General features: G+C 43.1%; 1 protein-coding gene and 1 long non-coding RNA gene across 5 annotated transcripts in view; one reads left to right on the plus strand and one right to left on the minus strand.

Annotated features, from left to right (window-relative positions):
- Window positions 1-19,156, minus strand: part of ADNP2 (ADNP homeobox 2) — a 39,775-nt gene extending 20,619 nt beyond the window's left edge. For 3 of the 4 annotated variants that reach the window (XR_010932955.1, XM_067698766.1, XM_067698765.1), the window contains exons 1-3: window positions 19,026-19,156; window positions 10,860-10,980; window positions 235-324 (exon numbers count right to left, since the gene is read on the minus strand). Coding sequence is in view for 3 of the 4 variants with exons in the window: in XM_067698766.1 (XP_067554867.1) it covers window positions 235-324; window positions 10,860-10,967 (198 nt within the window). In the remaining variant the exon portion in view is untranslated. Of the gene's footprint in view, window positions 1-234; window positions 325-10,859; window positions 11,317-19,025 lie in introns of those variants that run through there. The other variant, XM_067698764.1, reaches the window with a different exon arrangement.
- A 274-nt stretch (window positions 19,157-19,430) lies between these two features.
- On the plus strand, window positions 19,431-20,463 carry LOC137203159 (uncharacterized). The gene is made up of 2 exons (XR_010932957.1): window positions 19,431-19,681; window positions 20,185-20,463. It is a non-coding gene; the product is annotated as an uncharacterized lncRNA (long non-coding RNA).
- The last annotated feature ends 4,224 nt before the right edge of the window (window positions 20,464-24,687 follow it).

Raw genomic sequence — 24,687 nt, forward strand, 5'->3', positions numbered from 1 at the left:
ACTACATCACTTTACCAACTTGATAGGCGGAAAACTCTCAAAGCATCAATAATCCTATATCACAAAACGTTTAACTTTGTTTTTCTTTCTACTTCCCTGAATATTTACACTACACCTCCTCCTCCTCCCATTCATTCATCTGCAACCCCAAAACATATGATGTTCCTCAGAACTAAATTGACACTTACCCCCAAGTTCTTAGGAAACATGAAAATCAAAAATGAAAATACATACCACTTTCTTTCCAGAAGGTTCCCAGAGAGAAATATCTCCCCATGATGTGTTATAAAAGTACTTCTCTCCTGGATCAAAGCCTTTAAGGTCCTTTTAAAAAGGGAGAAAAAGAGAGATTATTACATAATTTCAGAAGATAAAGAAATATTTAATTAGAACCTGATGGGATTACTTGGCACCTAAGAAATCTACTTGGGAAGAGTGAAATGAAAATGCAGCCCAGGGCAAGTTGTGACAGAGTTCCCATCAAGTTGGAGACCTGGGGAAAATGTTGAAATAATCCAAGTTAATATTACAGTTTTTGTACCTCAGCAGCGGCCTTTTAATTTACACCAAGTACTTACTGAGTTTACACTTGAATAATAAATGAATATGTCTTCCAAGTTTTTACAGTGTCTTAAATTCAATGCACATTTTTTTCTTCCTTTCCCATCCTTTCTTGATTGTAGTTCATTAAACCATCCTATTACAGAGCTGATTTCCTTCCTGGCCGTACTTGTTAGGGTGCTGGATTTTTTTCCATGTATTTAGTCTTCCGTAAATTCAAAAATATATATATATATTTTTTTAAGTTACAGTTTTATAAGAAATAAACAGATGAGATTTCCACAAGTAAGTTTTGAAAGACAGAAACTGCATGAGCAGACACTGTCTTCCATCAGCGCGAGCACCACGGAGAAGAGTGTCAGGGTGGGGAGTGACGTAGGGGCTCAAGTGTGTGGCTAACACCACCACAGGGACGGCAAGACGGAAAGGGACGTGACTCTGAGACACTAAAGCCAGATGCAGCAGGGTTCAGACTGAATTCCGCTTCAAAGAGACAGAGTGTGAAAAATATCTGGGGGCAACTGGAGAAATCTGAATATGGACTGGGTATTAGATAGGATGAACATTTGATGACACAGAAAGATGAAGGTAACTGAAAAAGCATGCAATAAGAAAGAGTGACCGCTATGAGCTCACTGTGGTAAATACTGCACGCATTTATATGTTTACACACACAGAGAAAGCTAAATCTCTGAACGGTAGGTACGTGGCATTTAATATTTCTATTTTCTAAAGAAATGATAACCTGTACTTTCTAACTTTCACAGTATATATTACTGGGTTTTTTTTAATAATTAAAGACTATTTTAATATAAAATAAAGAATTAGTTAAGCCAGAGAATGACAATTAATATCACATCTGCCTTGGACTATACCTAGGCTAATACATTGCTACCAGGTCAATTCAGAACTAGAGAAAAGTGCAAATTATTACAAGGATTTAAATTGGATATGGGGCTTCCCTGGTGGCGCAGTGGTTGAGAGTCCGCCTGCCGATGCAGGGGACACGGGTTCGTGCCCCGGTCCGGGAAGATCCCACATGCCGCGGAGCGGCTGGGCCCGTGAGCCATGGCCGCTGAGCCTGCGCGTCCGGAGCCTGTGCTCCTCAACGGGAAAGGCCACAACGGTGAGAAGCCCGCGTACCGCAAAAAAAAATAAAATAAAAAAAAACTGGATAGAACACTGCTTTTATTGTGAGGTTTGTAACATATATAGAGGTAAAATATATGACAACAATAGCACAAAGGCTGGAAGGGGAAATGAAAGCATGCTGCTGTATACTATATGTGAAGCAGTATTATATGAGGAAGGTACCCACAAAGTATAGCTAATAAGCCAGAAATGGAGATAATATGTAATCATAAAAATATTCATCCAAACGAAAGCAGAAAAAGAATAAAAAGAACAAAGAACAGATAAGATAGGTAAAAACAAACAGTGAGATGGGAGATTTAAACCCAATCATGTCAACAATCACATTAAATAACAGGGGCTGGTAAACTGTTTCTGTAAAGAGTCAGATGATAAATATTTAAGGCTTTGACAGCCATGCAGTCTCTGTTTGATACAACTACTCAATCCCACCATTGTGCACAAAAGCAGCCATAGACAATATGTAAACACTAATAAGCATGGCTGTATTCCAAGAAAGTTTATTTACAAAACGGGCAGCAAGCCAGATTTGGCCCATGGGCCATAGTTTGCCTACCTCTGGTCTAAACACTCAAATAAGAGGTAGAGAATGTCATATTGGGTTAAAAACCACGATCCAATTATATGCTGTCTACGAAAGTCTCACTTCAAATACAAAAACAGCAAATTTATCAATGCCTGCAACTTTCTTTGAAATGCATCAAACAATAACATAAAATGATGAGTGTAGATACATATTCATGTTAATTTTGCAGACTTTACGTGGTAGGTACATGGGTTTTCACAGTACAAGCCTTTCAGTATCTCTGTAGGCTTAAATTTTTCATAAGAAAATACTGGAAAAGGAAGAGGGAAGCAGTAATGTTCTATGACAGGCGATGAGAAGGGTTTAAAGGAAAGAGTGCTTTCCATTGTCAGATGCAGGAAAAAAAAGAGCTAGTAAGAAAAAAACCACAATCATTAGGAAATAAATGGATTAAGAATATTTCAATATATTTTTGTACATGAGATGTAGAAACATAGGTTAACACATTTTTAAAAATCTGTTTGTACATATATAGGTCTCAGAAGATTGACATGGGGTGGGTTCAGTGCACTCTTTTTGTTTAAGCTTCCCTAATTTAGATGCAGCAACCCCAAATTTGTAAACATTGGTTGAAATGTTCTCATCTAATCTGTAACTTGATGCAAAGAAGTGCACTAGTTGCCTCAGAAATGGCAGCTCTGAGCAGAAAGCACAGAAAGGAACGTGGTGCAGTGCAGTGAGAAGCAAGAGCTAGAGTAGTCAAGCTTTTGCACCAAAGGCAAGACTGGGAGGAAAAAAAGGCTTACAAGGTAATAACCCACAAGGTGACAAAAAGGCGAAAATGATCATGGATCCAAACTTCTACTAGACAGTCAACATTAATTCCTTCTATCTCTAACTCACTCAATAAATCTGATAGATACTTTGACACTCTAACCTAGGGACCTTCTTTTTTTAATCCCCTTTTTCCCTACCGCTTCTTCAAAGCTTTCTGGCCTCCATGTGACAGTATTTGTATCTCTGATAGCTGTTAATTGAGAAAACAGAGGATGACAAAAGCTGATAGGAAGAGTAATACTTTTAAATAAATTTGGATAATATTAATCACCTCAGTATCTATGAACATTTGATATATAACAGTAATTTAATGGGAGAGATTACTTTCAATTCTCAGACAATGCTTCATTTGAATTTGCAGCCACCAGAGAAATTGTAGTACTCCCTAATAACTTCATGATTCCTCAAGGGTCCACATCATACATTAGAAATCTCTCCTCTAAGCAACACACACATCATACACAGAAAGAACATCCAATGTCTCTTCCACTTTCCCACTGATTACATGTGTTTTTTTGTTTTTTTTAATCAAGCAACCCAGTACTAGTTTCCTCTACACTTTAATGAGATTCAAGGGATGGGCCTGCCTAACGAGGCTGACCAAGCAATGAAAAGGATGGTCAGGACCGATCCCTGATGTGGGTCCAGCACACTCAAGACATGCCACATACTCTCCTAGCGCGAGTTCTGAAAAAAAACTTCTTTTAGGGTTTTACATGGGGAAACCTGAGTAAAATAATGAAGGTAATCGAAAACACACTAAGGGCAAGTGCAGAAGAAACTAACACACCATTGTAAAGCAATTATACTCCAATAAAGATGTTAAAAAAAAAAAAAGAACAGAGTTGGAGAGCTCACACTTCCCAATTTCAAAACTTATCACAAAACTAGGGTAATCAAAAGTGTAATACTAACATAAGGATAGACATAAAGATTAATGGACTAGAATTGAGAGTTCAGAAATAAATCCATGCACCTATGGCCAAATCATTTTCTACAAGGCCGCCAAGTCCATTCAATGTGGGAAAAATTAGTCAAATAAATGGCACTGGGACAACTGGATTTCCACATGCAAAAGAATAAAGTTAGACCCCTATATCACACCATATACAAAATTAATTCAAAATGGATCAAAACCTAAACAAAAAGAACTACAACCATAAAACTCTTAGAAAACAACAAAGGAGAAAATCTTCTTGGCTTGAATTTGGCAATGGATTCTTAGATACTACATAGAAAGCATTGCAAACACAAAAATAAATCGGACCGGGCTTCCCTGGTGGCGCAGTGGCTGAGAGTCCGCCTGCCGACGCAGGGGACACAGGTTCGTGCCCCGGTCAGGGAAGTTCCCGGTCAGGGAAGATCCCACATGCCGCGGAGCGGCTGGGCCCATGAGCCATGGTCGCCTGAGCCTGCATGTCCGGGGCCTGTGCTCTGCAACGGGAGAGGCCACAACAGTGAGAGGCCCAGGTACCGCAAAAAAAAATAAATAAATAAACAAATAAATTGGGCCTCATCAAAATTTAAAACTTTTGTGCATCAAGATATTATCAAGAAAGTAAAAATGGGAGGAAATATCTACAAAACATATCTAATAACGGTTTAATATCCAGAATACATAAAAAACTACAACTCAACAACAAAAAGACGAACAATCCAATTTAAAAATGGGCAAAAAAGTACAATAGGCACATGAAAAGATGCTCAACATCATTAGTGGCCACAATGGTGAGGGAGGGAGAGAAAGAGGGAGAGACTGAAAGAGAGAACAAATGTTAGCAAGGCTGTGGGTAAACTGGACCCCTCATGCATGGCTGGTGGCAACTGAAAAAGGTGCAGCCACTGTGGAAACAGTTAGGTGGTTCCTCAAAAAGCTAAACAATTATTACATGACCCAGCATTTCTCTGAGGTATATACCCTAAAACTGAAACAGGGACTCAAACAGATACCTGTGACGCAAAGTTCACCACAGCATTATTCACAACTGCCAAAAGATGGAATCAACCTGTGTGTATCAACAGATGAACTGATAAAATGTGGTATATGTCTACGTAATGGAATATTACTTAGCCATAAAAAGGAGTTAAGATTTTGACACATGCCACATTGAAAACATTAAGCTAGTGAAATAAACCAGTCACAAAAGGACCGATACTGCATGACTCCACTCACATGAAATATTTTTAATAGGCAAATCTATAGAGACATAAAGTAGATTAGAGGTTATCAGAGGCTGGGGTGGGACATGGGGAGTTACTACTTCAGGGTTACTGAGTTTGTTTGAGATGATGAAAATCTAGTTGCAAAACAGTGTTAATATCATTAATGCTACTGAACTATACACTTAAAAATAGCTAAAATGCAGAATTCCTTGGTGGTCCAGTGGTTAAGACTTGGCGCTTTCACTGCCGGGGCCCAGGTTCAATCCCTGGTCAGGGAACTAACATCCCACAAGCCGTGCAGCGTGGCCCAAAAAAAAGGCTAAAATGGCAAATTTTATGTTATATATATCTTACCATAATAAAAAAATTCTATAAATACACTTGGAGGATTTAAGAGAAAAAAGAGGTTAAAATATTTCATTACTTATTTTATACTGATTACATACTGAAATAATATTTTCAACATGAGGTTAAATAACTAAATTTTTTTTTAACTAAATTAAAAAAATAAAGAACTGGGAAAGTTTTGAAAACGACCGATGCAGTTGCACAGAGCCCTGTGCTCAGACAGGCCAGTGCTGGGGTGTAATCCCTGTTGTCAGCATTTTGAAAGTGTTAATAATTTCACCTTTGAATTTATTTTATAAAGTGAAGTCTGATAGGACCGTGGAGCATGTGTCAGGGGCCTGAAGCGTCAGCTCACGCGTGGTCCTACCTCCACTGTCCTGGGACAGATTCTGTCCCTGCCCTCAGTCTCCACAACCCTCCAAACTCCCCTCACCCTGCAACCACTCCTAGACTCTTGTCCACCACCTGGGGCAACAACCAAGTTGTCAAGAGGTCCATATTCCCCAGTCGCCCTGGTGGGAGCCAGGCAGACCTGGGGAGAGGAGGAGGAAGGTGGTAACCAGCCCAACCCTGGACTGGCAGCACCAAGGTGTTTGGTAGATAACTTGGGGCCTTGAGCCCACCCTGGATCCAGGCAACAGAAGCATCCTGGCACGGAAGTTGCATTCTCTTGGGAGTCACCCATCTGCTGTGGGTTGGGACAGTACGCCTATGGGGCCTGTCCATGGCCCTGCATTTTCGTTTTGCACAGTGTCCTCCAAATTATGTAGGTAGCCTTTAATTTAACTGATCAAATGTTAACTTTTTTTTGAGTATCTTGATCTAATTTATTTTATTTTATTTTGCGGTACGCGGGCCTCTCACTGCTGTGGCCTCTCCCGTTGCGGAGCACAGGCTCCAGACGTGCAGGCTCAGCGGCCACGGCTTACGGGCCCAGCCGCTCTGCGGCATATGGGATCCTTCCGGACCGGGGCACGAACCCGCGTCCCCTGCATCAGCAGGCGGACTCTCAACCACTGCGCCACCAGGGAAGCCCTATTTTATTTTTTAAATTTTTATTTTATTTATTTTTGGCTGCATTGGGTCTTCATTGCTGCACGTGGGCTTTCTCTAGTTGCAGTGAGCAGGGGCTACTCTTCGTTGTGGTGGGCAGGCTTCTCATTGCGGTGGCTTCTCTTGTTGTGGAGCATGGGATCTAGGCGTGCGGGCTTGTGGCATGAGGGCTCAGTTAGTTGTGGTTCACGGGCTCTAGAGCGCAGGCTCAGGAGCTGTGGCGCATAAGTTAAGTTGCTCTGCGGCATGTGGGATCTTCCTGGACCAGGGATCGAACCCATGTCCCCTGCTTTGGCAGGCGGATTCTTAACCACTGGGCCACCAGGGAAGCCCCAAATGTTAACTTTTTAAAAAACTCCTCAAGATACTCTAAGGAGTAGCAGGGTTTCGATCTATTTTTAGAAAAGGAGATAAGGTTCTTGGAAGAGCCTATTTCCCCTAAGATTCACTTTTCTCAGCCAGGCTTTTGACAAGAACTGTACAGCCTACGATTTGAGGGCCTAACTCTTAGGATAAGTGGAGTCATATATACCTTGGAAATCAGAGAAGGCAGAGTGATTTCTCACTACGAAATCTGAAATGCTGGCTAAGGAAACGGAAAGGACCACATGGACAGGTGTCCCCAGGGCTGACTCTCTGTAAGCACCCACAGACTTCAGATAAATTCCCTCTTGCTTAACTTAACTTGGTCAGTACTGGTTTTCGTTGCTTGAGACCAAGAGACTCTAAATAATACAATGGATTAAGAATAAATGCATTTGACGTGGAAAGAAGTTCTTCATAGGAGATTCAGAGAAAAGTAAGAACAAAGCTACTAGCATAGTATTTTATAGTTAGATCATGTCCTGTTTCTAAAAATCTGGAAAGATATAACAGTGTTTACCATGGAGATTCTGGGGTAATGGTTTACAATTGAGTCATTTTTTTCCTCCAAGTTTGTGTATATTTTCTAATTTTTCTATAATGAACTTCTACATTGCTTGAATTTTCAAAAATTTTGCAAAATATAGGACCAACTACAAATTAATAAAACAAAAATTTTCCCCCAAAAGAAATAGTAAAATTTAACCTAATAGTTAATTAACAATTCTGGTATGCCATTCAAATCTCTTACTTTTCTCTTGTGAAGTATGTATGTTTCTGTGTCACTATAGTCTTGGAAAGAAAAAGTAAACAGTCCTGAACAAATTCAGATGAGTAAACAATTCTTAGGCTGACTGAGGAAGCAAGTTAGTGAGGAATGTCCAGTTTTACGCCATGTCAAAAACAAAGGACTCCAGGATGAAAAATTTTAGTTGTTTCTGGCATTTTACCTAAAAATAAAACTAATTCTGTAAAAATTCCATTTAAAAAGTAAATTCACATTAAAGGAGACTAAAGAGAGATGACAACCAAAGGCAATACCTGACCCTAAATTGGGTCCACCACTGACAGGGGGAAAAAATGCTATAAACGATTAGACAAAAATGTCATATCCATGTTAAATTTACCTAAGTTCATAACCATCCTGTGGCAATATAAGAGACTAATCTTATTCTTAGAAAACACACACTTTAAGTATTTAGGTAATAAGGGTCATGAGATAAGCAACCTACTTAAGTGGCTCAGGGAAAAATACTACACACACACAGCACAGGCAAGAGTGTGCAAATATTAAAGCAAATGGGAGAAAATGTTAACAACTGGTAAGTCTGGGTAAAGGGTAATGAGTGTTCCCTGTACTATTTTTATTCTTGTAACTATTCTGTAAGTTTGAATTATTATTTCTAAATAGAACAGTTTTTTAAAAAACTGAATTCACTTAGCCTAGTGTGATGGGGATTAATCAACTGGGTTGTGATTCTAAATTCCATGTTCCTGAAATATTCTTTCTAATTCCACTGGAGAATCCTACCCTATCTTTAAAAACATGGGGACTTCCCTGGCGGTCCAGTGGTTAAGACCCTGTGCTTCTATCGCAGGGGGCACAGGTTCTATCCCTGGCTGGGGAACTAATATCCCTCATGCCATGCGGCACGGCCAAAAATAAATAAATAAATACACAAATAAAAACAAACAAAAAACAGTTCAAATCTCATCTCCTCCATAAAGGCTGTTCTAGCCTCCTCAGCTAGAAGTGATCTGTCTGTTTCTCACTATGACTGTTTCAAGTTTGTCTCAGCTCCTGCTAGACTGTCAACCCCTTTCAAGGGTAAGTATCCTGACTAATTCTCTACATTCCTTGGAACGAGGACACCGAGGCCCAAAGAGTCACAGATGTGCCCAAGGCCACACCGCTAGCTGCTAGCCAGGACTAAAGTGAAAGCCACGCCTTCATCCCCCAAATATTCCAGAGAGTTTCAGTCTGTTACTGAAGGCACTGCTATACCTTCAGGGCACATTTTTTGAGCATCTACTGCGTGCCAGGCACCATTCCAAAAATTTTCTCATACATTATCATTTGAAATTTCCTCAGTCTATATATATTGTGCTCTTAGCTTGTTATTTTTATATTCTCTGCAAATATTACTTAAACTCACATACTTATCTATTATTAATGGACTATGTGTCCACTATCTACCTTTTCAAACCTGTCTCCAAAAGATTATCCTGCTTTCTTCCTCATGCATAAAATATGACTTACAGACAGAGCTGCAGGAACAATGACCGTGCTCTCACTTTAAGACTGTTCTTGAACAACAGTGTCTAAGAGCTTCCAATTCAGTATCTCCTCCAACCTTTTATTTCCAAATAAACTTTCAGGCACAGTCTGTTATTGAAAGTACTTCTCTACTTGGGTTTTACTTTCATTCATTCACTTGAAAAATATTTGTTAAAAAAAATATATATGTTAAGCATGTACAGGTAATAGAGTGGATAACAAAACAATGTGGTCCATGCCTTCTTACATTCGAGTGAGGGATACAGATAAACAAATAACATCAGGTATTGCAGGAGCTCTGAAGAAAGAACAGGTAAGATAACAAAGTGAAAAGGGCAGCATTTTAGGGGGAAGATCTCTCTGGGGTGGTAATGTTTGAAGATAACTATTTGAGGTCTACCTTTGAGAAATTTTACTTTAGAGCAAAAATCAATTCTGACCATTAATGAGAATCCTGGTTACGTATTGGTCTTTCAGCATCAGAACACCTGAACACCTTTTTATAAATAAAAGTCAATCTGGTTCAAAGTCTGAGATTTGAAAATTAAGAAACTGAACTCTTCCCAGGCCAATAACACCTTGAATCGAATTCTTCACAAGTCTGAAAAATTCAAAGCAGACACGGTCCCTATTTCAATAGCTATGCTATGAATTAAACATGCATAGAATTATAAGTGGCTATAAAGCTACAAAGCAAGCTTTATTTAACAATTTTTATTTCTTTATGCCAGCCATATATTCTCCAGTTATAAGAAAAGATAAAATTATATGAGACCATAATTTATCAATAAAGTGTGTGACTGTGACCTGAATTTTTAAACTTTTGTAAGACTGAATGTATTAAATTCACAAATCAGAAAAAAACAAAAGAAAACAAACAACCCTATCATACAAGAACGCATCCCCATTTGACGATCACTCTAACAAAATTGAGTTAGTTTTCTTCTGATAAAATAATTTATGTAATTCAAGACACTCCCCTCAAAGATCAAAAACAAAAATATGTTGCAACTAATGACTATAAACAGTCCCTCCTAAAAGTAATGTTAAAAACTGGAAGAGGGCTTCCCTGGTGGCGCAGTGGTTAAGAATCCGCCTGCCAATGCAAGGGACACGGGTTCAATCCCTGGTCCGGGAAGATCCCACATGCCACGGAGCAACTAAGCCCGTGCGCCACAACTACTGAGCCTGCACTCTAGAGCCCATGTGCTGCAACTACTGAAGCCCACGTGCCTAGAGCCCGTGCTCTGCAACAAAAGAAGCCCCTGTTCACCACAACTAGAGAAAGCTGGCGTGCAGCAACAAAGACCCAACGCAGCCAAAAATAAATAAATAAAATAAATAAATTTGTAAAAAAAAAAAAAAAAAAAAAAAAAACTGGAAGAGCCTAAAGTAGCCCACTTTAAGTCAAAGACATGAATAAAAACGAATGCTATTCCCATGCCTCATTTCAAGAGTCGGCAATTTCCATCTTGAGGCATCTTACCCAGTCTCCAAAACCTCCCAGTTCAAATCTCACCACCCCCAGTATCTCCAATATTACTGTCTTCTCTTAATCTGTTACTTATGTCTTCTTACCTTCAGCAACTCCTTGCAGCTGTCAAGCCCAATATCCATAAGAATGCTTTTCACCTTTTTCCGTACCTTCCTGATGTTGTCAAGATTCTCCACGGGAATTTGAAACATTTTTGAAATTTTCCTTAAAAGGGAAGAAAACAAAACTGTAATAAGTACATATACACATACACACATAAAATTTTTTAAAACAGGGCTGGTAAAGCAGAGTAATTTTTACTCTGGGACAATCAGATTTCCACATACAAAAGAATGAAGTTGGACTCTTCCCTTATACCATATACAAAAATTAACTCCAAATGGATCATACATGCACATGGTGAAATTTTAAAACTCTCGGAAGAAAACATAGGCATAAATCTTCATGACCTTGGATTTGGCAATGGATTCTTAGATATGACACCAAAAAGCACTAGCAACAAGAGAAAAAATAGATAAGTTGGACTTCATCAAAATTAAAGACCTACCTGCTTTGAAGGAAACCATCAAAAAAGCAAAGAGAATCCACAAAATGGGAGAAAATATTTGTAAATCTTATTTCTGATAAGAAACTTATATCCAGAATACATAACAATAATTAAAAGGCAAATAAAAAACCCAACTTAAAAATAGGCTAAGGGGACTTCCCTGGTGGCGCAGTGGTTAACAATCTGCCTGCCAATGCAGGGGACATGGGTTCAATCCCTGGTCTGGGAAGATCCCATAAGCCGTGGAGCAACTAAGCCCGTGGGCCACAACTACTGAGCCCATGAGCCACAACTAAAGAGAAGCCCTGGTGCCTCAACGAAAGCTCCCACATGCCTCAACAAAGATCCTGTGTGAGGGAACATTATGCTATGTGAAAGGAGCCAGACACCAAGGACCACATATTATATGATTCAATGTATATGAAGTATCCAGAACAGACAAATCTATAGAGACAGAAAGGAGAATACTGGTTGCTTAAGGCTGAGGTGGACTGGAAGGTGATGGCTAAGGGGAACAGGGTTTCCTTTTGGAATAATGACAATATTCTAAAATCGACTGTGGTGATGTATGCACAACTCTGTGAACCTACTAAAAGCCACTTAGTAAGTACACTTTAAATAGGTGAACTGGGGACTTCCCTGGTGGTCCAGTGGTTAAGACTCCACGCTCCCAATGCCGGGAGCCTGGGTTCGACCCCTGGTCAGGGAACTAGATCCTGCATGCCGCAACTAAAGATCCCGTGTGCCTCAGTGAAGATCCCACGTGCCGCGACTAAGACCCGGCAGAGCCAAATAAATAAATAAGTAAATAATTTTTTTAAAAAAAGGTGAAGTGTATGGTATGTAAATTACATCTCCATAAAGCTGTTTTAAAATACCTGAAAAAGCATAAAATTAAAATAAATCCTGTGGTACTTGACCATGATAAGAGGTATAGCTGTGACCTCATTATTTTTAACACATACATAGATTAAAAATAAATACATTTGTTAATGTGTCTGTGTATATTGTATAGCTCTGTCCACTGCAAGAGCCTGGAAGCAGTTACACACCCCAGTAGCAGTGAGCACTCCTTGGGCCCAAATCTTACTTTTCTTTTCTTTTTTAATTTTATTTATTTATTTACTTATTTTTGGCTGCGTGGGGTCTTTGTTGCTGCGCCCAGGCTTTCTCTAGTTGCGGACAGAAGAGGCTAGTCTTCATTGCAGTATGGGGGCTTCTCATTGCGGCGACTTCTCTTGTTGCAGGGCATGGGCTCAGTAGTTGTGGCACACGGGCTCAGTTGTTGTGGCTCACAGGCTCTAGAACGCAGGCTCAGTAGTTGTGGCTCATGGGCTTAGTTGCTCCACAGCATGTGGGATCTTCCCAGACCAGGGCTCGAACCCGTGTCCCCTGCATTGGCAGGCAGATTCTTAACCACTGTGCCACCTGGGAAGTCCCTCAAATCTTACTTTCTAAATACCACTTTCCATTAAAAGGAAACAGGGCTCCTTGGAAAAAACGGCTGATTCTAGGGCTGGAGCACATAAAAGACAAGATGAGCCTAGAATGTCTTATGCCAGAAAATCACGAAGTTGCTCAAAGAATGGTGAGACATGTCAAAAGGACTCAAAAGAAGTCAAGCGCTTGAAGAAGTTCCCACAAGCCAAATGTGGGACAATGTGGGTACCAAATAAGTAATGACAGTAACAGATTAATCTGTGGCACTGAATTTTCCAAAGATAGCGTAACAGGATCTCCCATCCCACATGCTTTCCTTAAAATATGTCCTTGACACTCCTCCCAAAAAGTAGGGGCATCTATGCTCCCACCCTTAGAACCTGGGCAGAACTTTCTGGCAACCTCAACCAATAAAGTGTGGCAGAAGTAATGCCATGTGAATTCCAAAGGTAGACCATAAAAATGCCACATGCTTTTGCCTGCCCTCTGGGTACCATTACTCTTGGAATCTAGACTCCTTATTGTAAGAAGTTCAACTAGCCCACATGGAGAGGCTCCGCATCAACTAGCAGACACAAGAGTGAAGATGCTCTAGAGCCTGCAGCTGTCCAGTCACCCTGAGCCTTTGAGTCTTTCCAGATGAGGCCCCAGACATTGTGGAATATAAACAAGCCAGCTTCCCTGCTCCCACCTGAACTCCTGACCCAAAGAATTACTGAGTTTTTTTAATAAAATGTTTCATTCTACAAAGTTTTGGGGTGGTTTGGTATTCAGAAATAGTAACCAAAATATAACCCACTAGAATGTAAACTTAAGTCCATGGTAACATAAACAATTTAATAAATTGAAAGTTTAGTGAGGAATGGGATATTTTACATGGTTTCCAAGCATCTCCCCACAAAATACTTGTTAATAACCAAAGGGGAAAGTGTAATTCACAGAAGTCTGGCAGACATTCAGTTAAGAGACACTGTACAAAATATCTAAACTGCAATCTTCAAAAGTGTCCAGATGATACAAGGGCGCACTATTCATAATAGCCAAAATGTGGAAACAACCCAAGTGTCCACCAAATGTTGACTGGATGAACAAAATACGGCATACCCATACCACAAAATAGTATCTGGCAATAAAAGTAACTAGGTACTGATGCACGCTACAACATGAATGAATCTCGAAAACATGACGCTAAGTGAAAGAAGCCAGACGCAAAAGTCCTCATACTGTCTGATTCCATTTACATGAAATGTTCAGAAAAGACAAATCTACAGAGATAGAAGGTAGATTAGCAGTCAGCTGCGGGTGGGAACGGGTAGTAACTGCACATGGATAGGTTTTTGGGGAGAGTGCTGGAAATGTTCTAATATTAGATTGCGCTGTTGGTTGCACAACTCTATAAATTTACTACAAATCAACTAATTATACACTTAGAAAAAGATCATGGAAGGAAAAACTAAGAACTGTTCCAGATGGAGAGAGACTAAAGATAACTAAATTCAATGCGCAATTCTAACTAGATTCTTTACTATAAATGATGTTATTGGAACAACTGGCAAAATTTCAATGGAGTCTGAGGATTAGATGGTAATAAATTGATCTCCTGATTTTGATGGTTGTGTTCTGGATATATATGAGAATGTTCTTATTGTAGGAAACAGACAATATTGGGGGTAATGTGGCATCATTTTTGTCAACTTAGTTTCAAATGATTCAGGGGAAGAAGTTCTTTGTACTGTACTTGCAACTTTCTATAAATCCGAAACTATTTCAAAAAAAGTTTTAATGTGCAAGCTATAAAACAAAATCAGTTAAACTCGAGTTAAAGAAATGCCAGGTAAAAAAATGAATGCCAATTTTTTATTATCAAAACAGTAACTTAAAGATTGATAATGTCCACTGGTAGTGAGGATAAGTAGAAAAACTGTACTTTCTGCATGTTTACAGGACAACTGGCAGTACCTCCCAAGATCTTAAATAATTTCTGTAAGCCCGCAATTCCGCTTCTATACCCTCTTATAACCCCTCCTCCCTCAAGGATAAGCTTGGTGCCCCTCCGAGGAATTCCCAGAGTGGCCAGTTTATACTTATTTCATTGCACTCACCTCACTACGTTGTAATTATCTACTTCTACACCTATTTTCCCTATTGGACTGAACTTCTTCAGGGCAGGAATCATGTTTTCTTTGCACATCTGGGCCTATCACTGAGGTTCAAAATGGAAAGGCTATGGAGGGTTGGTGACTTGGAGTCCAAGACATTCCAAGTGAATAGATCAGCATCAGAAAATGACTGAGGTAAGGTAGTAAAAGTCTGAATATACTGGGCAAAAGGTAAGTAAAACCAAAAAGGTGGACTGGAATAAAACGAGAGATGAGCGGGGCAGGGAGGGTTAACAGTGGGAGGAACTTTTCGTGGGTAATAAAGAAACATGAAGTGTTTGAGAAGCTGATTTGGAACAGACACGCTTTTCAGACAAGTTATCTATGTGAAAAGTATATCTCAGGCTCAGTAGAAAGTGAGCTTGAAGGATCATTTAGCATTTTAGAACTGGGAGATATAAAAATCAGAGGAAGTAAAGTTAAAAATAATAAAATTAGGGCTTCCCTGGTGGCGCAGTGGTTGAGAGTCCGCCTGCTGATGCAGGGGACACGGGTTCGTGCCCCGGTGCGGGAGGATCCCACATGCCGCAGAGCGGCTGGGCCCGTGAGCCATGGCCGCTGAGCTTGCGTGTCCGGAGCCTGTGCTCTGCAACGGGAGAGGCCACAGCAGTGAGAGGCCCGCGTACAGCCAAAAAAAAAAAAAAACTAATAATAAAATTATTAACAATAAAATTCACTGAATTGGGTTCTAGCCTTCAAAAGCATAATTTAACAGAGGAGCTGTCAAGAACCTCGTGGTGGCATTCCTAAATATTAAGCACAAGGTCACTTTCAAGCCCAGACTGGCTTCCTCGGCCAGAGCATGCCTCAACAAAAATCCTTCTTTATGCTTTCCACTCACTTTATCAGACTTGCCGTTATTTCCTCCTTAAAGTCCCACTATCCTCTCTATCCTTTGGGGTTCTTCTTTCCCCAAAGCTGGTAAATAGAATTGTCCAAGGTTAAGACCACCATCCACATATATCCAAAACAAAAAAGCTGAATTTTTTGCTTGCAAAGAAATCTGGCCTTACAAAGCAAGTGCTGATCTTATCACAGTTTTGAGAAGCAAGGAGTACAGGGATTGGTACACTCTCAGAAGCAGTTTAGGGATTGGCCAATTTTCACAGGATGGTTCCCAAGGCTGCTACCGACAGGCCGACCCTCAGGAGGAAGGCACTGAAAAGAGGCTTCCAGTGACTGGGCAAGTTTTAAAAGGCTCGGCAGTTACTTGTTCAAGGCTTGGGAGGAGGGCCAAGGAAGTTTGTCTTCTTCAATTTGGAGAATCAGAGCTTTTTATTCTCAACTGTAAGTGCCCCATTCCCTCATCATCGCGATTGTGGTTCCCCGCCCCCTTCCAAAACAAGTACACAGATCCATGCTTAATTAAAAAAAAAAGTTTCCCCTTTTCAGCAGTTTGCTGTTTTAGGGAAACCAAGTAAAGATAATAAAAAATAAAACGTAGGTAAATCACAGAAGTTTCATAACCTTAAAACAATTCTTTCAAAATCCTTGGTCTACTGTTGCCAATCACTTTGGGGAACAGAAGGTGACTTTTACCATTATTTCTCCATTCTAAGAGATGCAAGATTTCATAAAGAGGACCTAGTGGATTAATTAACTAGGAAAGAAGTTGTTCAGTGCTTCCATATCTATAGATCCTTTACTGATGCTGTTCTCTATATATTCTTAGTACTCGGTTAAATCTGTATCTTCACCATTAGAAAACAGCAGGCTAATGCAGCTGCACTAATCTATCCACCTCTGTTCATAGTAAATTACCTTTAATTTCACAGTGTGTGGTAGACACGGGATTACCAAAAATTGTGCTGATGTGCACAAGAAAATATTACTTCCCAAAGAGGCACTTAAAGGGTATCTTTTGTTGCTTTTTAGTATCATGATTATTTAAGAATATTCCATTATTGAAAAAATACACTGCAAAAAAGAAAATCATTCAGGTAATATAATACTTTTTAAAGCCACAGAACTTTCTTTTCAGTTCAGTTCAGTTCTTTTCAGTTCAGTTTCTTTTCAGTTCTAAAAAGATTTCACTTCAGAAGCAACCCCACACAATCATCTCACGAGCAAAAGATTCTGGAGCTGCACTGCCTGAGCTCAAATCAGCTCCACATCTGACTAGCTGTGTGATCTTCGACAAGTCACTTAATCCTGGGGCCTCAGTTCCTTCTGCACAACCTACTCTGAGAAGCACTTTTGAGAAAAGAACAGTTTAACACAAGAAAAGCACTTAGAACTGTGAGTTGCCATTATCTAACTCCAAAAAATCTACATGAAATGTCCCAACTATTGGAATACAGGTTTGTTGTTTTTTTTGTTTTTAAGTAACTTTGAAAACACATAATATTCAGGGATTTCCCTGGTGGCGCAGTGGATAAGAATCCGCCTGCCAATGCAGGGGACACGGGTTCGAGCCCTGGTCCGGGAAGATCCCACATGACGCGGAGCAACTAAGCCTGTGCGCCACAACTACTGAAGCCCGGGAGACACAACTACTGAAGCCCGCACGCCTAGAGCCCGTGACCCACAACAAGAGAAGCCACTGCAAGAAGCAGCCCACGCACCGCAAGGAAGAGAAGCCCCGGCTCGCCGCAACTAGAGAAAGCCCGCGCGCAGCAACGAAGACCCAACGCAGCCATAAATTAATTAATTAATTTTAAAAAGAACACACACAGTATTTGTACAATGCATGAAAGCAAGATTCAAAGGTCTGGGTTCAAACACAGGAAGACCCCTTCTCAGACTTGTGGCCTTCAGCAAGTCATCATCTTTCAGTCAGTCTCCCCACTTGTTAAACACTGCCCTAACAGGTGTGTGACATCCAGAGTGGCGGCCACGGCAGAAAGCTGGGGCGTGACCCCTCAAAGGGACTTCAACCACAAATTCACCAAAAGCACATCGCAAACCTGGGTTCAAGTTAAAAAGGTGTCCCAGATCTCTGCAGCTAAAAATCTTTTAACAACTCCACCTTCACCTCCCGTCACCGACCTTCAATTCCTAACCCTAAATCCAGCTCTCACGTCCTCACCACTGCTCAGACGGACGGGTGAGCATCTCCGCCCCACCCTCCAGGCCAGCACCAGTTCCCTTCCTGCACACAGGTCTGTCACTTCCACGCCTAAAGACCACTGGCTCAACACAGCTGCATCTCCAACCGGAATATCAAAGTTCGTTCAGCTCTAAATAAGTCACGCACGCATTACTTCACTTCCAAAGATGAACACGCACTTCCCAGAAGCCGCACTTTTCACGCGGTCCTCTCCCCACAACCTTGACTCCCCGCCCCACCTATCTGGCGAGACCGGGGTACCCGCCGCTGTCTGCCGGCACTTGCCCATCTGCATTGTAAATCACCACACAGAAGAGTCCTTCAGGTCTCAAGAGGCTGCCATCACCCATTCCATTCAATCAGAACGAGTTTTAAGAGCATTCAGGTAAGCCTCCCATTCAAATTCAAAGAAAATACTTTAAATATTTAACTACTTATCATTTTGCAACTGTGTACAGGGTGAACTGGTGGCTACAGGTTTGGACGTTCCAAAGCCAAGTGAGAGGAGAAATTCTGCACCCAGACTGTACGTCAACGCAGGAAGCGACGACATATGAAAAGTTAAAACGTTCATGTCAACAACTGCATGTGGTCAATATTCACACCAAACGCTCAGGGGTGAAGGAACTGGGCTTTGCTACCGGCTGTTCTCTCCTCCCGAGACAGCCGCCACAGCGCAGGCCGGGGGAGCTCGCATCCGCTCGGCCCGCGTCCGCACTCGCTCCCGGCGGCTCCCCGGGTCCCCGTCCCGCCGCCCTCCGCACGCCCGGCCCTCCCCTGCCGCCGCCCAGTCCCCTTGTCCCCCTCACCCCGGTCCCGTCCCCCCGCCCCGCCCCCCGAACCCCCATCCCCGCCCCCTCCCCACCCCCGGCCCCCACGTGACGCGGAGGAACGACGGGCGCCCTTCTGGCGGCTACCCCGCGCCGGGAGAACGTCGCGGGATTCATGAGGCGGCCCCGGGCCGCGGGGTGTGGGCGGGATGGGGCGGGGCCGCCGCCGGGACTTCGCGGGCCGGGCCGGGCCAGGGGCGTCGGCGCAGGCCAGGGTTACCTACCGCTGGGCGACCGCAGCGCCGCCGCGTCCCCCGCCGCTCTCGCCGCGCCCGCTGGGGCCCCGCGCCCGCCCGCCTCAGCCCCGCGCGGCGGGACCCCGGCTCGGCGCGCGCCCACCCCGCGCGACCCCGTCCCCTCCTCCCAGCTCGGCCAGAAAGAGAAAATGGCGCTCGATTGGCCTCCGGAAGTGACGCGCGCCCTCATTTGCATGCCGGAGCAGCCAGCCAATGGGGGAAGAGTGTGCATGGGACCCCTGGGCACTGCCCCACAGGCCCCTAGGGGCCCCTGTCTTAAGCTGGACTGGAGACTCAGCAGTGGGAATGGGGGTCTGTATTGAAGCTCCCTCCCCTGACCCCCCCCCCTCCTGCCACAGTGGACTGGCCTGCCAGCCTCTCACCAGCATCTGTGCAAACTCTCGTGAGAGTTTGAGAGGGTGATGATGTCATTTGAGGGGGTGGGGCGAGTGTGTCGTGCCACGTGACCAATCACGTGGGTTCACCAAAGCTTTGATTTCATTTGCATGGGGTGGGGTGGAGCTAGTGGCAGCAGCAGGAATGGGTGGCCCCGCCCACATCTCAGAGCCAATGGGAAACCAGATGTGAGGAGAAGCCTGCCCTGCCATTGGAGGATAGAACTTGGACTATCAGAACTTTGACAAGTATGCCCTTGATTGACACATCTTGGTGAACTGACTGGATAGGGTCTCCTGACTTTGTAATTATTTTCTGAGAAAATTAATGTCACACCTTTTCTTGAGAATTCTGATTTTTAAGTTAGAGCTACTACATGTTGTGTAGGAGAAAAGTTAATTGCATACATTTGTTAAATCTCTTAAACGGCCTAGAAGTTCACTGATGCCCAACTCTTTAAAAAATTGTGAGGCAATAATTATTTTTCAAAATGAATGAAATCATGGAGTAGGAGGCTTTCAAAATGCCTTTGGGTCTTCCTTCGTGGAGTCAAGCGCCCAAGGGGGAAGAAAAGGGCCACATCGCCCTCAGAGAACTTGCAGTTTAACGAGAGGCCTGGTGTGTCTGCACACAGCTACTTTAATTTATCGCTCCTCAATAACTATTCCAGACCTTTCTCACTTCATTGAAGCTGCCGGAATAATCCTCAGCTTCCTTTTCAGCAGAAGACCAAGTCTCCTCCTTCTTCCAGAACACCAAGACCATCAGACCTGGTCTCCCTGGAACCCGCTCCTGGCCCCACGCACACGCCTGTTTCCTGAGCAACCGTCCTGATCAGAGGCTGCGTCTGCTCACACCCATGGCCAGCACCTTCACCCCTGGCCTGTTTGCCCTGCCCAGCACCTCATTGTCCAGCCCTCCCTCTCCCATAATTCCAGCTTCTCTCTTTCTACTGGTAACTTCTGTTCAGTTTAGCCCAGTGACTAAAAACATGACAGGCACTAAATAAATGTCTGAGTTAATTTAAAAATTGTGTTGAGGGCTTCCCTGGTGGCACAGTGGTTAAGAATCCGCCTGCCAATGCAGGGGACACGGGTTTGAGCCCTGGTCCGTGAAGATCCCACATGCCGCGGGATCCCACATCCCACATGCAACTGAGCCCGTGCGCCACAACTACCCAGCCTGTGCTCTAGAGCCCACGAGCCACAACTGCTGAAGCCCACGCACCTAGAGCCCGTGCTCCGCAACAAGAGAAGCCACAGCAATGAGAAGCCCACTCACTGCAAAGAAGAGTAGCCCCCGCTCGCCACAACTAGAGAAAAGCCCGTGTGCAGCAACGAAGACCCAACGCAGCCAAAAATAAATACATACATACATAAAATTTATTTTTAAAAATTGTGTTGAATGCTGGGCTGATGTTACTTAGCCACAATTTGCTTTTTTCCTACAGGAATACAGGCCATAATTGAAGGAGAATTTGCTCTTTATAGTTATTTATGAATCATGATTTAATTTGATAATAAATCACAGCAGTAAATGGGTATGACGTCCCTAGATATCCTTCTTCAAGTAATTATGGGTGTGATGAAAAGTTAAAGCCTTCCAGTCACCCTTGATCTAGACCACGGCGCTCCAGTATGGAGGAATTGTGTCACATTTCTCCCGATGCCTCAGCTGCTTCCACTCCTCACCCTGTGCTCTCTTGTCCCCACCCTCTGCACTCTGTAGATATCCCTTGGCTACCAGTGACCTCCCGACTGTTACACCCATGAACAGATTTTAGCCTCATCTTTTATTTGTAACCTCCTCCCTGTCCTGAAACACTTCCTTCCCAAACATGACCTTTAATCTTCTCCACCCTCTTTGATCGGTCCTTACACCTTTACCAGCTTCCCTTTCTCAGCCCATCCTTGAATGTTTGTCCCAGAATTCTTCCCACTTTTGTTCATATTCATCACCACGTCCTATGTGCCAGGCACTGTTCCAGGTATTGGAAACCCCATCCCTTTCAGTTATCACTCTCCATACTCTCCCTTGTTAGTCTCAACTGCAGATTCAAACTTCATTATTTCGATTCCAGTAATGAAGTGTATCCACCTCTTCCCTAAGTTTCAGCTTTGTTTTCTGGCTGCCAACTTGGCAGCTCCACTTGGGTGCCCCAGGTGTTCAAGGCTGAGCCCATCATCCCTCAACAGCCCCTCTAACTGTAAGTAGCGTGCTTACCACCCTTCATCTTTCCCATCTCCAGTTTTCTAATTTTACATCCTAATGCTCCTCAAATCTGTTCCCCCACCTACAGCCCTCTTGCCATGTGTGCATCTCCTGACAGGAACACCTGCACAGTCAGGCACCGACCTGACCTCCAGCTTTGGTGTCTCAGGGATGCTCTGCAGTCAGCTAGGTAGAGACGCAGCAAAAAGCGAATCTGACCCTGCCGTTTCCATTCTTACCTTCAGCCATTCCACCTCCCCCCACCACCAAGGAGCAAGCCCAGCTGGCCAGCTTGGAACACAAGCTCCCCAGAGCTGACCAGTCCAGCCCATCTCCCGCTGCTGCAAACACTATACAGGGTTTGTTCATGGAATTCCTTCCTTCCCTACTACCTGACCTGATCTCTATCCCATTGCCGTTCGAGGCTGAGTTCTGGTGGCTTCTCTTCCAGGAAGATCTCCCTGACCAACACCACCGCACAAATACACATGGCGAAATGTGGTGGGTTCTTCTTGACACGCCCAGAGAAGTCTGTGTGTATCTATCACTTCACTCACCATGCTGTTTGATCATCACCTGCTGACGTGTCTGTCTCTCCCAGCGAGTGCTGTACCAAGAGGAGCCATGTCTTCTGATCATCACTGTATCCCTGATGCCTAGGTTCCTTTAATAAAATTTATATTCATAAATATTTTAATAAATATCACAAGGTTTTAATAAATGTTGAATTTTCTCCCAACATCTTATGCAAAACTTTGAACATACTGAAAAGTTGAAATAAATGCACAGTGAACACCATCACCTAGATCCTTTTTTTAACAATTATTTTTAAGAGTATCCAGTATTCTTTTCTGTTTTTAATTAATTTATTTATTTTTTGCCTGTGTTGGGTCTTCGTTGCTGCACGTGGGCTTTCTCTAATTGCGGCGAGCAGGGGCTACTCTTTGTTGCAGCGCGCGGGCTTCTCATCGCGGTGGCTTCTCTTGTTGCGGAGCACGGGCTCTAGGTGCGCAGGCTTCAGTAGTTGTGGCACACAGGCTCATTAGTTGTCGCTCAATGGGCTTCAGAGCTTGGGCTCAGAGCTTGAGCTGTGTCACACGGGCTTAGTTGCTCTGCGGCATGTGGGATCTTCCCGGACCAGGGCTCGAACCCGTGTCCCCTGCATTGGCAGGCGGATTCTTATCCACTGCGCCATCAGGGAAGCCCACCACCACCTGGATCTTATAATGAACAATTTTACTCTATTTGCTTTATCACCCAGCTATCTAACTATTCATCTCTTTCAATTCTTTTTTTTATTGAGGTATAGTTGATTTACAATGCTGTGCCAATCTCTGCTGTACAGCAAAGTGACTCAGTTCTACACATACAGACGTTCTTTTTTTATATACTTTTCCATGATGGTTTATCACAGGGTATTGAATATAGTTTCCTGTGCTCTACAGGAGGACCTTGTTGTTTATCCAACCTGTATACAACAGTTTGCATCTGCTAATCCCAAACTCCCGGTCCTTCCCTCCCTCACCTCCCTCCCCCTTGGCAACCCCGAGTCTGTTCTCTACGTCTGTGAGTCTGTTTCTGTTTCGTAGATAGGTTCATTTGTGGTATATTTCAGATTCCACATATAAGTGATATCGTATGGTATTTGTCTTTCTCTTTCTGACTTACTTCACTTAGTGTGATAATCTCTAGGTCCATCCATGTTGCTGCAAATGGCATTATTTCACCCTTTTTAATAGCTAAGTAATACTCCACTGTATATATATACCACATCTTCTTTATCCATTCATCTGTTGATGGACATTTAGGTTGCTTCCATGTTTTGGCTAATGTGAATCAACTATTCATCTCTTGTTCCATCTTTTTTGTGTTGTTTTTTGGATGCATTCAAAGGAAATTGCAGACACTGGTCTACTATGTCGCTAATGTCGCTAAACACTTGAGTATGCATGGATATGTGACAAATGACATTTAAAACTACAATCAACGGCTTTGATGTTGAAAGGACTGTCCCTCCCCATGACAGAGGAATGAGCAATATGACCCAGAGGGACTCAGTCATCAAATCATTCAAAATCAGAAGGTAGACCTGAGGACTTATATGCTGGGCACGTCGTAGCACAAACAAGTTTGTTCTGCTTCTTCTCAACCTACTTGGTGTCAGTACGAGTACAGATGCTTTGATTTTAGCTTCAGTTGAGTCTACAGATGTGCTGGGCTTTTCCTACTCTCTCATCTGGTTCCTTCTATAAAATCAGCATCAGCTTTTGCAAAACTCACTGTCCACCGTAAAAAGAGCAAAATCTGGGTGACCACAGAACGGAGAGAAGTCTTAAACTGGCCCCAGAGCCTGACACGTTGGCCCACAGAGGGAGCCCTTGGGCGTGTGCTGCCCTGAGGGCCCCACCCAGCTTCCAGACAAAGAAAGAAAGAGAAAGGAGTGTCCCTTCCTCTGGGCGGAGCTGGGCTAGCACCCTCTGCAACTGCATCTGGCAACACACAGAGACAACTGTCCACGTGCTCATCTACAATAAAATTAATTGCTACGCTTAATCCAAAACCGCTGAAATGTCTATAGAAGGGGAGATGATATTCCTTGTGAACCCGACATGGGATCTTCCCTTTCTCACCTTGGTTTTACGTTTATTTGTGTGTCTACTAGACGCCAAGGAGACGGCGATGAGCGGAAAACAAAAGCAGCTCAACCCCTGCTTTCACAGAGCTTAGAGAACAGTGAGGGAGACTGTCATTAGTGAAATAAGTACACAGTGAAAGTTTAATTACCAGCTGAGTAGAAGGCAGGCTCTCCAGGTGTCTATAGCCCAGAGACCTGAGCCGGCTGAGCAATCCTGTTGCAGTGGCAACCTGAGGTCAGAGGGCAAGGAGGCATGAGTTGATCAAGGCAGAGAGAGGTGGTGAGGGGAGATGACTCCAGGCAGTGGGAACAGCCCTGCAAAGCCCGGTGCCTGGGGCAGGTGTGGCACAGGCTGACCAAGGAAACCAGAAGGACTGAATTACAGGTCAGGTCACAGGAAGAAAGTAC

The sequence above is a fragment of the Pseudorca crassidens genome, chromosome 12 (assembly GCF_039906515.1).
Source record: "Pseudorca crassidens isolate mPseCra1 chromosome 12, mPseCra1.hap1, whole genome shotgun sequence".
Classification (NCBI taxonomy): Eukaryota; Metazoa; Chordata; class Mammalia; order Artiodactyla; family Delphinidae; genus Pseudorca; species Pseudorca crassidens.